Source organism: Orycteropus afer, unplaced genomic scaffold (assembly GCF_000298275.1).
Source record: "Orycteropus afer afer isolate SDZICR_OR568_19922 unplaced genomic scaffold, OryAfe1.0 scaffold00092, whole genome shotgun sequence".
NCBI lineage: Eukaryota > Metazoa > Chordata > Mammalia > Tubulidentata > Orycteropodidae > Orycteropus > Orycteropus afer.
In genome coordinates, this window is record NW_006921679.1 from 9,664,497 (window position 1) to 9,678,417 (window position 13,921).

At 40.7% G+C, this 13,921-nt stretch overlaps 1 protein-coding gene across 1 annotated transcript in view; it reads right to left on the bottom strand.

Annotated features, from left to right (window-relative positions):
* The window catches only part of LOC103198375 (phospholipid-transporting ATPase IB-like), a 320,073-nt gene that overhangs the window by 122,819 nt on the left and 183,333 nt on the right, over nt 1–13,921 (bottom strand). The window contains exon 22 of the mRNA XM_042781173.1: nt 1,362–1,484. Within this exon, the coding sequence (XP_042637107.1) occupies nt 1,362–1,484 (123 nt within the window). The remainder of the gene's footprint in view (nt 1–1,361; nt 1,485–13,921) is intronic.

The window sequence follows — 13,921 nt, forward strand, 5'->3', positions numbered from 1 at the left end:
TATCTTCAGTCAGATCTTACTTGCGTGCGACATTAATGATATTGTTCTATAATTTCCACAATCTGTGGGATCACCTTTCTTTGGAATAGGTACAAATATGGATCTCTTCCAGTCAGTTGGCCAGGTAGCTGTCTTCCAAATTACTTGGCATAGCCGAGTGAGTGCCTCCAGCGCCACATTAGTTTGTTGAAACATCTCAATAGTGGAGAGTAATTACCCCTAGACTTAATGCTCCATTGCTCCCTAAGGAATCTTAAAGCCAGATCCCAAAGGATCAAACTGTTTCCAAGTAACTTACTTGTATCCCAGAGAAAAACTAAAGAATATCTGTAGGGACACAAATATGGCCAGCACTTCACAAGGCAAAATTAGTAACATCAAGTATTCAATCAACAGTCATCAGGCATGTAAAGAAGGAGGAAAATAACTCAAAATGAAGAGGTAAATAAATCCATTAAATCCATTAAATTCAACCACAAACTGACACAGATATTAGCATTAGTGGGCAGGGATGTTGTTGAAATAGTTACCATAACTGAAATCGTATGTTCAAAAAGTTAAGTACAGGTATGGAAGACATAAAAACTATCCAAAGAGAAAATTTTAGAGATGAAACTACCATGCCTGAAGTAAAAAATATGCTGAATGGAATTTATGGTAGATTAGATATTACATAAGAAAAAAAAACTAATGCCTAAAGAAATCTTTCAGAAGTAAACCTGAAGACAAAGCAATTAAAACTACCCAAAATAAAAGAGGTGGGAAGGGAAATTTAAAAATCATTATAAAAAAAACAAAACAAAACATAGCTTTGATGAAGTTTTGGACAAGTTCAACCAATTTAATATATATGGGTTTCTGAGGTGGTATCTCTATGGAAGTAGATTGTCCAGTTTGCCTTCCAAGGAGTGGCTGGTGGGTTTGAACCGCCAGCCAGTCTTCTGGTTAGCAGTTAAATGCCTTAGGCACTACACCACCAGAGCTCCCAATGTAATTGGAAGTACAGAATAGAAGAGAGGGTAGTCAGGGAAAAAAAGAAAAATTGAAGAAGTAATGACTGAAAATACTCCAAATTTGATGAAATACCATAAACCATGAGTCAGTGAAAATTTCCTGTAAAGGTCCATGTGATCTCTGCTACTTCTACTCAACTCTGCTACTGTAGCAATAAGTCAGCCATAGAAAATTTGCAAATTACTGAAACTCTATTCTTCGTATAAGATAAACCAGAAGGAACATGGCACAGGGCTTTACTTCTTGTATTTTTAAAATTATTTTTCCTAAAGTATCAGAAAGGGGAGAGACCAAATTACACTTGGAGTCAGCTTGAGATGAAAGACCTGAAATAACGTTCTGTTTACCTTTGTGCTGAAAATGGTCTCATCCTGAGAAATGGAGTAGAGCTGTGGGTACTTGAGCAAGCTCTTCTGACTGCAGCACTGTTCAAAGATTCCCAGAGTAAAAGGTGGCAGCGAAGTGAAAATCTGTATAGAAGATAAGAATTGATTTCAAGAAGAGCTTTTAATCTGCTCCCTGAGTTAATAATATTGTCCTAATGTGGATTTCTTGGCTCTGACAATGTACTGTTGTTGTTGTTGTTATGTGCCTTCGAGTTGGACCCGACTCATAGTGACCCCTCCTTGGGTTTCTGAGGCAGTATCACTACAGAAGTAGATTGCTCAACCTTCCTTCTGAGGAGTGGCTGGTGGTTCAAACCTGTCAAGTGCCTTAGGCACTATGCTACCAGAGAAATATCATCGTCAGGGGAAGCTGGGTGAAGGAAACTCTCAACCATTTTTGCAACTTCTGGTGAGTCTTAAATTACTGAGTCACATAGATTCAAACCAATCTACCAAATCATGGTTTAATTTTTCTGATTGATCCTATCTTGGATTCAATTAATTACAGCATTTCATTTTGCTGCATTTAGTGAGTACAAAATGAGTAAATAAAGCAGCTAGAATATTGAAAATACCACGGACTGCCAGAAGAACGAACAAATCTGTCTTGGAAAAAGTATAGCCAGAATCTGTCTTGGAAAAGTATAGCCAGAATATTCCTTAAAAGCGAGAATGGCCACACTTCCTTTCATGTACTTTGGTCATGTTATCAGAAGAGACAAGTCTCAGGAGAAGGACATCATGCCGGGTAAAGTGGAGGGTGAGTGAAAGAGGGGAAGACCTTCAACGAGATGGACTGACAGTGGCTGTGATGATGGGCTCGAGCATGGCCAAGATTGGGATGATGGTGCAGGACCTGGCAGTGTTTCATTCGGTTGGACACAGGGTTGCCATGATTCGGAACCAACTCCATGGCATCTAACAGCAGCAACAGCAAACATCTCGGTTTCTACAGAAAAGGCATAATACTGGCCAATAAATCTGACCCTATGGACATCTGTCTCTTTCCTGTGAACCAGATCTTTTATAGCTAGTTCACTTTCCAGTACCTGGCATATGATGTTGCTGCTGTTAGCTGCTGACAGTGAGCTAATAGCGACCCCATGCCTCACAAAGTAGAACTGCTCCACAGGGTTATCTTGGTCAGCGTAGTGCCTAAGGCACTAGACTGCTAACCAGAAGGCTGGCGGTTCAAACCCACCAGCCACTCCTCAGAAGGAAGGTTGGGCAATCTACTTCCATAGTGATACTGCCTCAGAAACCCAAGGAGGGGTCACTATGAGTCGGGTCCAACTTGACAGCACATAACAACAACAAATCTTTACAGAATCAACTTGCCAGGCTTTTCATCCATGGAGCCACTGAGTGTGTTCTAACCCTTAACCTGTGGGTTAGCCACCAACCACATAATAGGCACTCAGTAAATACTGTTAAGTATATGTTAGACTAAATGAAAACAATTACACTAATTCATTTTGGTTATTATCATTAGAAACAAAAACATGGTTCCCACTGATTTATTTGTTGAGTATTTATTGAACAAACATTATGCCAAGAACCACATTAAAAGAAACAGACCTCTGTTAAAGAGCTCTGGACCATGTCAAGGAGGAGCCTTGTAACAGTAGGCATCACATTATGAGATAAGTAAGAAAGGGGAGAGGAGGAAAGAAAAGGAGAGGGAGGGAAGGGATAAAGAGGGAAGAAGAGTAAAACCAAGAGCAGGAAGATGGGAGCACATGAACTATGCCTACTGAGGAATGGGAAGTGCTGTGACAAAAACGTCTTAGATACAAGACTTTTGAAACTTACCTGAATTGGTACATATCTTCATATATCTACTCTGTGTGGTTTGTTTTCCTATGGAATCTCAGCATTCCAAAGAGCAGCAAGAGTGGGGCAAGCTTCCACGAGCAAGCATTTTTCAAGTCTTGACTTGCATCACGTTTGCTATTGTCTCATTGGCCCAATCAAGGAATATGGCCAAACTCACGGTCAGCATGAGTGGACTAGCCAACAGGTATGAATACAAGGCACGATGAACAAATGAGGGGTCTTTATTATGATGCTGTAACACAACATATAACCTCTGAAGACTCCTTAGAATTGTGTGCATACATGATGTTGACATCAACTAAAGAAAGCTTTATGTATTCCTTTCCAATCCAGTATTTTCTTTTCTTATTGCACTGGGTAGGACCTCCAGTACAGTACTGTATACAAGTGGTGAGAGTGACATTGTGAAGACATTCTTCTTCCAGATCTTAGTGGGAACACATTTACTGTGTCACCATTAAGTGTGATGTTATTTGTAGGTGGTTTTATTGTAGAAGCACTTTCCTAGTGCTCATTAGAAATGGGCAATAAATTCTCTCAAATGCATTTACTATACCTATTGAGACTATCTTTGACAACTTAATATTTTCTCCATTTATAATAATGTTGTTTACGGGTCTAGTTGCACTGATTTTTGCTTTCTTTATGTTGAGGTATAATCCATACTAAAGGCTGTAGTCATGGATCTTCATCAGTAAATGCTTCAAGTCCTCTTCACTTGGAGTAAGCAAGGTTGTCTCATCTGCTTATCGCAGGTTTTTAATGAGTTTTCTTCCAATCCTGATGCCATGTTCTTCTTCATATACTCTAGCTTCTCAGATGGTGTCAATTATACAAATTGAATAGGTATGGTGAAAAGATACAACCCTGACACACACCTCTCCTGATTTTAAACAATACAGTATGCCCCTGTTCTGTTTGAATAACTGCCTTCTGGTCTATGTATAGATTCCACATGAGCACAATTAAGTATTCTGGAATTCCCATCCTTCTCAATGTTATCCACAATTTGTTATGATCCACACACTCGAATGCCCTTGCATAGATAGTCAATAAAACAAAAGTAAACATATTTCTGGTATTTTCAGCTTTAAACCGATATTCATCTATCAGCTATGATATCCCTCATTCCACATCCTCTTCTGAAATGGAAACAGCCATGAAAAATCAAATGACATATTGCATTAGGAAAATCTGCTGCAAAGGGCCTCTTGGAAGTGTTAAAAAGCAAAAATGTCACTTTGAGGACCAAGGTGTGCCTTGTTCAAGCCACGGTATTTTCAATTGCCTAATATGCATGCAAAAGCTGGGCAATGGAAGAGTCTGGAAGAATTGATACCTTTGAATTATAGTGTTGGTGAAGAATACTGTGCATACCATAGACTGCCAGAACAACAAACTAATCTGTCTTGGAGTAAGTACAGCCAGAAAGCAAGGATGGTGAGACTTCATCTCACGTACTTTGGACGTTATTAGAAGGGACCGGACCCTCAATGAGATGGATTAACACTGTGACTGCAACAGTGGGCTCAAACATACATACTACTTACTGCAAGGATGTCACAGGTCCAGGCAATGTTGCATTCTGTTATACATAAGGTCACTATGAGTCAGAATTGACCCCCCAGCACCCATCAACGACAGCAACAACAATGAGATGATAATAGGGTTCTTCCTTTTCAGCCCATTGACATGTGGATTACATACAGCTAACTCACTGAATTTTCAATAGTAAACCAAACTTTTATTTCTGGGATAATCCCTGAGTTGTCAAGAATATGTTTCATTTTATATATTGTCCATTTCATCCAAGAATTCATCCTTCTCATTCAAGATAAAATGTTATGTCATAAAAATACTTCATAATATTTTCTTACTATTCATTTATTATCTGTAAGATAAGGAGTGATGACCCCTTTTTCATTCCTGATATTAGTAATTTGTACCTTTTTTTAAAATGCATTTTATTGAAATATAATTTATGTACAGTAAAATACACAAAACTAAAATGACATGGGTCAATGCATTTTTTTTCCTCCCACCCCTGGCAACCAACAAAGCAAGTTTTCCTCCATATATAAACCTTTCCTTTACCCTCCACAGCAACAAACTAATACTATATATTTGTCCTTCTGTGACTGATGTATGTCACTCAGCATAATGTCCTCCAAGTTCATCCACATTATGTGGTGTTTTTCAGACTCTACATTACTCTTAAGTGCTGTATAGCATTCCATCATATGTATGTACCATAGTTTGGTCATCCACTTTTCTGCTGATGGGCACATAGGTTGTTTCCATCTTTTTGCTATTTGCTATTGTTTCCATCTTTTTGCTATAGTGCTGTGATGAATATAGGTGTGCATATATCTGTCCCTGTCCTCGGTTTCACCCTTCTAGGATATATACCTAGTAATGGGATTGCTGGGTCAAATGGTATCTCCAATTCCAACTTTCTAAGGAATCACCATATTGCTTTCCACAGTGGTTGTATCACTTCACAGTCCCACCAGCAGTGTATGAAAGTCCCATCCCAATCTCTCCACATCCCCACCAGCATTTGTTATTTTCTGTCTCATTGAACCTTGCCATCAGTGCTGGGGTGAGATAGTATCTCATTGTTGTTTTGATTTGCATCTCTCTGATGGCCAATGATTGTGAGCATCTGTTCATGTGTTAGCTGGCCACCTGAATATCCTCGTTGGTGAAGTGTCTATTCATGTCTTCTGCCCATTTTTCAATTGGATTGTTAATTCCTTTGGCATTGAGGCATTGGAGTTTTCTGTAAATCTTAGAGAAAAGTTCCTTGCCAGATATTTAATTATTGGCAAATATGGATTTGTTGCTCTCATTTTTGTTATGTGCTTTTTCATGGTGTTGATTTCTTTGTTCCATATAATTTTCTATGCTGAGCTTGTTGTGTTTATGAATCGTGTTATCACTTCCTTCGTTGCTATCGTTTTAGTACTTGCTAAATATTTGTGCGGGAGCTCTGGTAGCCTAGTGGCTAAGCCACCAGCCACTCCTGAGAAGGAAGATAGGGCAATCTACTTCCGTAGTGGTACTGCCTCGGAAACCCAAGGAGGGGTCGCTATGAGTCGGGGCCGACTCGACGGCAAATAACAACAACACAAAGAAGGATTCAGGTATTTGCCTTCAATCTCCCTAATTCTGTCTTCCATTGATTCAATTCTGCTTCTCTGCCCATTCAATGTCTTATCTATTTCTGAAAACTTAGTATTAATTTTCTGGATTTCTGTGTATAGATTTTGTATCATTTCTAATTTTTCATTTATTCTGTCATTTTGTTCGTGTCTTGTCTTTTGAAATTGTTGTAGGGTTTTCTCTGTGTTTTCCTCAATTTTGCAGTGTCTTCCTTGATCTGTCTCTCAATTCGCTGAAGATACCTAAATATAATTCTCTTGAATTCCTTATCAGGGAGTTCCAATGCTGTGTCTTCCTCAGGGCTGTGTTTTGGGTCTGTATCCTGGTCCCTTGTTTCTCCTGCTTTATCTTGCTTCTTTGTGTGGACTGCGATGCTCTGTTGTCTCCAAGGCATTGTGACATCTTTGTTTTTATATTTAATTGGTGATTGTATGTTGGAGTGACTAGCCCATGATTTTCATTTGCTTTGTTTTGTTTATATGTTATCTATGCAAGCAGGGTACTCTGCTGTGCTCCTCTATTCACTAGTTGACAGCACTTATACATTCACCACCTGTCTCCTTTCCTGTTGTCAGCCTCTCGTATGTCCCTGTTGACCCCGCAAACAGCCTATTCTTAGGTCCATGGAATCTGAATGAGAATGCTATCACTTTAAAATCCAAAATGGTTGCCACTTATAAAGATTCAAAATGGCTGTACCCTCGGTCACTTTAAATATCCAAAATGGCCGGTGCTTGTAAGCATTCAAAATGGCTGTGCCCTCGGTCACATTAAATATCCAAAATGGCTGCTTCTTATAAACACTCAAAATGGCTGCAGCCTCAGTCACTTTAAATATCCAAAATGGCTGCCGTATGTAAACAATCAAAATGGCACCCTCCAGAGAATGGAAAGTCAACAACTCAGGTTGTCTCCCTCCTTGCTGTTTCCCTTCCTAGTTATAGGCCACCATTGCAGTCATCCCTGCAGCCCTTGGTAACCGGGGCTGATCTTTAGGTCAATTCTCAGGTCCCAACACCACTTGGAAATATTCAGGCTGTTGATCCTGTCAGAGTAGCTGATAGTCCGTAGCTACTGTCTCTGTACTCATTGTTTTCATTGTTTTTCCAGTAGTTGGTGCCTAATCCACTTTTGTATAGTTCCTTTCAAAGCTCAGGGCTCCAGGATTATCTTCTGTATCTCTGTCCATTGGTTTTTCTTTTCTTTGTTGAAGAGGGTCTGTGTCACGTGTCTGCCTATTCCTCCATCTTCATTTTTTATTTTTTAATTGTTTCTTTGATCAGTCTGCATAAAAACTTAATTAACCTTTTTGTTGTAGTCACTTCTTGGCCACAATCAGCCACCCAGAGGGAGCAAGTAGTTCGACCTTTGAGCTCAGGACCATAATCACAGGGGACTGCAAACTCAAACGGCATAACTTACTACATAAAATTCTGTTCCACAGCCTACTTTGGCAAATAGCGACTGGGATATTAAAAGCTTCCAAGTGGCCATCTAGATGCAACGATGGGTCTCTCCTCATCCAGAGCAAAGAAGAATGAAGAAAACCAAACACTCATGGAAACAATTAGTACAAGCGACTGGTACACCATGCAATCCTCAGCCTATATGACTATGAGACCAGAAGAACTAGATGGTGCCTGGCTATCACTGTGAACCAGCTGGAGGGGGTCTATGTACAAGATCCTGGATAGAGTAGGAGAATAATGTGGAACAAAACTCAAAAGCATTTAAAAAAAAGGGGGGGGGACTAGGTTTGCACACTTTGCAGTTTCAAAAGCTGTGTTTTCATTTTTGTTCTGTTCAAAATATTTTCTGATTTCTCCATGAGTCATACTGTAGTTAGAAGTATGTTCATTCATTTTCAAATACATTTCAGGTACCTTGTGAATATATTACTATCTTAGGCTAGGTTCTCTAGAAGAAGAAAACCAGTGAAGCATGTATATACAGGGGGAGAGAGGGAGAGAGATGTATTTATTTCAGGGGAACAACTTACACAGTTGTGGATACAGTTGTTGTTAGATGCTGGCAAATCTGGTCTGACTCATAGCGACCCTGTGTACAACAGAATGAAACACTTCCCTGTCCTGCCCCATCCTCACCATCCTTGCCATACTTGAGCCCATTGTTGCAGCCACCGTGTCAATCCATCTCATTGAGGATCTTCTTCTTTTCCATTGACCCTCTACTTTACTAAGCATGATATCGTCCTCCAGGAAATGGTCCCTTCTGAAAACATGACCAAAGTAGGTGAGATGAAGTCGTTCTCATTTCCAAGGAGCATTCTGGCTGCACTTCTTCCAGGACAGATTTGTTCATTCTTCTGGCTGTCCATGGTATTTTCAGTATTCTTTGCCAACACCACAATTCTAAAGCATCAACTCTTCTTCAGTCTTCCTTATTCATTGTCCAGCTTTCACACTTTCATGAGGCAAATGAAAATACCATAGCTTGGGTTAGGCACACCTTAGTCTTCAAAGTCAAATAAATCTTTACTCAACACTTTAAAGAGGTCTTTTGTAGCAGGATTTTCCCACTGTCTGATTTCCTGCTGATTCCATGGGTGTTGATCATGGATCCAAGTAAAATGAATTTCCTGACAACTTCAACCTTTTCTCCATTTATCATGATGTTTCTTATTGGTCCAGTTGTGAGGGTTTTTGTTTTCTTTATATTGAGGTGTAATCTGGACTGAAGGCTGTAGACTTTGATCTTCATCAATAAGTGCTGCAAGTCTTCACTCTCAGCAAGCAAGACTGTGTCATCTGTATGACACAGGTTGTTAACGAGTCTTCCTCCAATCCTGGTCTTAATATAACCAGCTTCCCAGATTATTTGCTCAGCATACAGATTGAATAAGAATAGTGAAAGGATACAACCTTGATGCACACCCTTCCTGATTTTAAACCATGAAGTATCCCCTTGTTCTGTTCAAATGACAGTCTAAGTACAGGTTTCTTACGAGCATAATTAAGTATTCTAGAAGTCCCATTCTTTGCAATATTACCCATAATTTGTTACGCTCTCCACAGTTGAATGCCTTTATATAGTCAATGAAATACAGATAAACATCTTTCTTACATTCTTTGCTCTCAGCCAAGATCCATCTGACATCAGCAATGATATCCTTTGTTCAATGTCCTGTTCTGAATCCACCTTGAATTTCTGTGACTTCCTGTCAATATACTACTGCAACCATTTTTTAATTATCTTCAGTGAAATTTGGTTGTGTGTGATAGTAATGATATTGTTTGATAGTTTCCACATTTTTGTTGGATCATCCTTCTTTGGAATGGGCATAAACATGGATCTTCCCAGTCAGTTAACCAGGTAGCTATTTTCCAAATTTCTTGGCATAAACGAGTAAGTGCCTCCAGCGCTGCATCTGTCTTTTGAAATATGTTAGTGGGTATTCCATCGTTCCCAGAGCCTTGTTTTTCACAAATTTCCTCAGTGCAGCTTGAACCTCTGCTTTCAATACCACTGGTACTTGATCATATGCCATCTCCTGACAAAGCTGTACATTGACCAACTCTTTTTGGTCCAGTGACTCTGTGTATTCCTTCCATTTTCTTTTCTTTTTTTTTTTTTTCAAGAACCAAATGTCTTCTTTTATTGCAAAGTCAAAACGCTTTTCATTTTCTCTATTTATACACAATTTCTGCTAATGACTGCCCTATGCAGCAGCCGTGGGTACATTGGTTGGGTCGTCAATAAATAGTCTTAAATAAGAAAACAAACAGGTTGAAGGGTATCGAGGAGCTCAAGGTCCTGCACAGGGATCAACGGGAGCATTTTAAAAAGAACCTCAGATAGAAATAAATACTTTTGTTTTGCGATAATTATTTACATGTTTAAATGTACAAAGGATGCTTTGTACCCTGTACCCCGTGGCTGGTTGGGGTGTGAGGAAGAACCAGCACCAAGCAAAAGCTCCACAGACAAGTCTCAAGGCTGCCAAAGGCAAAACAACATGCGGTGGGGGAAACCACTCCTTCCCATTGAGACAGAGAGCTAAGGCTGCAGCCCAAACTACAAGAGAAGAAAAAGGAAATCTAAACAGGGCCCACCATTTCCACGAACCAGCTTAACTGTGAGAAAGCGTTCCCACACACTCCATGTAGTCAGAGTTCCTGCCTGAGTAACCTATTCTTTTTCCAGATGCAGGAAACATTCACAGACCCCCGGCCCTCCAAGCTCCAAGCAAGCTGGGTTTCAGAGCCCAAGGCTGTGTGTGCTGGAGGGGTGTACCTTCCATTTTCTTTTGATGCTTCCTGCATCATTCAATATTTTGCCCATAGAATCCTTCAGTATTGCAACTCAAGGCTTGAATTTTTTCTTTATTTCTTTCAGCTTGAGAAATGCTGAGTGTGTTCTTCCCTTTTGATTTTCTAACTGTGGAGACTAGCAAGTGCCAAAAACATGGGTCAAGCATCAGGCTGGAGGCTTCTCCTGACTCACATGGTTGTAGGGGCTGAGGAATCCAAAATGTGCAACCAAGAGCCAGAGGTCAGAGGGTGATTAGTTGGATGGAGAATCAAAAGAAAGTGAGTTTTGCCAGAACATCCATATATACTGGATGCAGGTCACATTCCCAAGGAAGCGCCCCTTTCAACTGACTGGCTGCTCACACAAGATCACAAAATGGAGAATAATTACATAATAAACCACAGAGAATCATAGCCTTGCCAAATCAACACACAACCTTAACCATCACAGTCAACCCCTTCTCAACCTGGTACCTGTACACATCTTCTTATACCACACATAATCTCTAAATCAAGACAATTATGAAGTCATACTTGCACCTAACATGATACAATGTGAGTACAACCAAAAACCCATGAGGCCCATTTACATCTTATATTTTGTAATAAGTAATGGAATAAGGGAAGGAAGAAAACAAGGATATTACACACATACCACATATACCAAACCAAAACCAAACCCATTGTTATCAAGTAGACTCTGACTCATAGTGACATTATAGGACAGAGTAGAATCTATTCCATATGATTTCCAATGCTGCAAATCTTTACAGAAGCAGACTGCCCCTCTTTCTAATGCAGAGTGGCTGGTGGGTTTGAATCACTGATCTCTTGGTTAGCAAAACTTGCAACCTGCAAGTTCAGGAAGCAGAAATTTTGCAAGTGAGTCACTAAGGGTAAAGTGAGCAGTGACATTCCCATTTCCACCTCTTGGTTCCTGGACCTGTGAATCCTGGCTACTGGAGAAACAGCACCATATATTGATTGCTTGTTTAGTGCATATACAACTTCCTCCATAACACTGCCCCAACTCTGCAAGGTATTGCTACCTAGCTGGTACTGTAATTGTGTCTTTAGAAAGACATTCCATCATTCTATCAAGCCAGCTACTTCAGGATGACGGAGAACAAAAAAGAATAGTGAATTCCATGAGTGTGGGCCCACTGCACATTTCATTTACTATAAAGTGAGTTCTTCTTCCTGAGGCAATGCTGTGTGTGATACCATGATGGTGAATAAGGCATTCTATAGGTCCACAGATGGTAGTTTTGGCAGAAGCATTGCAGGAGGGAAGGCAAGTCTGTAACCACAGTGTCTATCCCAGTAAGAACAAACACTCTCCTTTCCATGATGGAGGTGGTCCAATGTAATCAATCTGCCACCAGGTTGCTGTCTGATCATCCCTAGGAATTATGCCATATCATGGACTCAGTGTTGGTTTCTGCTGCTGAAAACTGGGAACTCAGCAATGGCTGTAGCCAAGTGGCCTTGATAAGTGGAAATCAGGGTTGCTGGGCCCATGCATAACCTCTGTCCCTGCCACCATGGCCACTTTATTCATGAGACCATTGAGCAATGACAGGAGTGGCTGGGGAAAAAAGGATAACTTGTATCCACAGAATGCATCATCCTATCCATTTGATTGTTAAAATACTCCTCTGCCAAGATCACCCTCTAGTGAGCATTCACAAGAGACACAAATATCTTCTCTTCTTTGGCTCATTCAGAGAAGTCTAACCACATACCTTTTCCCCATACCTTCTTGTCACCAATGTTCAAATCCTGTTCCTTCCAAGTCCCTAACCATCCACACAAATCATTAGCCACAGCCCATTAATCAGCATATAATTGTACATCTAGCCATCTCTCCTACTGGGCAAAATGAACAATCAAGTGTAGTGGTTGAAGTTCTGCCCACTGGGAGGATTTCCATTCACACTGCCCTTCAGGGAGGTCACAGAAAGGGGCTACGGTGCTGCTGCTGTCCAGGTCTGAGTGGTGCCTGCATATCACACAGAACCATATATAAAACAGGGATGAGTTTTCTCTTCCTCAGCTTATCATAAGAAACTCCCCATGAAGGCACAGGGGCAGACTGGAAGAAAGGAGGTAACTACGATAGAGGTTGGGACTATGGGCATTTAAGCCACGTCCTCCCATAATTTACTTGTGCCTTCAAATCCTGCTCAAGGTCGATCTCATATATAACACTTCCATTTAATGATAAAGCTCAGCTGTGCATGCCTGAGTTTATGACTCTGTGGGTCAAGCAACACGCGGTTCATGATGAGTAGCTCAGGCCACATGATGACTTGCTGAGATATGGTGAAGCATTCGGTCTCTATTAAGGCCCAGTAGCAAGGCAAAAGCTGTTTCTCAAGAGGAGAATAGTTATCTGCAGAGGATGGCAGAGTTTTGCTCCAAAGTCTGAAGTGTCTGCACTATGATTCCAGTAGGGACCTGCCTAATATTCCAAAGCATCTCTACCTGCCACTGACAGTTCAAGAACCATTGGCTCAGGCAGATCACATGGCCTAAGTAGCAGAGCAGCTTACACAGCAGCCCGAACCTACTGCATAACCTTCTCTTGTTTTGGGCCCTACTCAAAACTACCGGCTTTTTTAGTCACTTGATAAAATTGACCAAGTTAGTGTACCCAAATATGGGATATGTTGCCTCCAAAATCCAATGAAGCTCACCAGGCATTGTACTTCCTTTTTAGTTGTAGGAGGAGCCAGATTTAAAAACTTCTCCTTCACTTTAGAAGGAATATCTAGACATGCCCATACCACTGAAACCTTAGAAATTTCACTGAGGTGGAAGGTGCCTGAAGTTTTGTTACATTAATTTCCCACCCTTTGTTGTTGTTTTTGTTGTTGTTGCTATGTGGCATTGAGTTGGACCCAACTCATAGTAACCCCTCCTTGGGTTTCCGAGGCAGTATCACTATGGAAGTAAATTGCCCCATCTTCTTTCCGAGGAGTGGCTGGTGGGTTTGAACCGCCAACCTTCTAGTTAGCAGTCAAGTGCCTTAGGCACTACGCTACCAGAGCTCCCACCCTTTAGCACATAATAAAAGTATGGCCAGGAAATGAGCAAAGCAGTTTGGAACAGCTAAGGGAGATAAGGGAGTTCTGGTGGCATAGTGCCTAAGGCATTTGACTGCTAAACAGAAGGCTGGTGGTTCAAACCCACCAGCCACTCCTCAGAAGGAAGATTGGGCAATCTATTTCCATAGAGATAGTACCT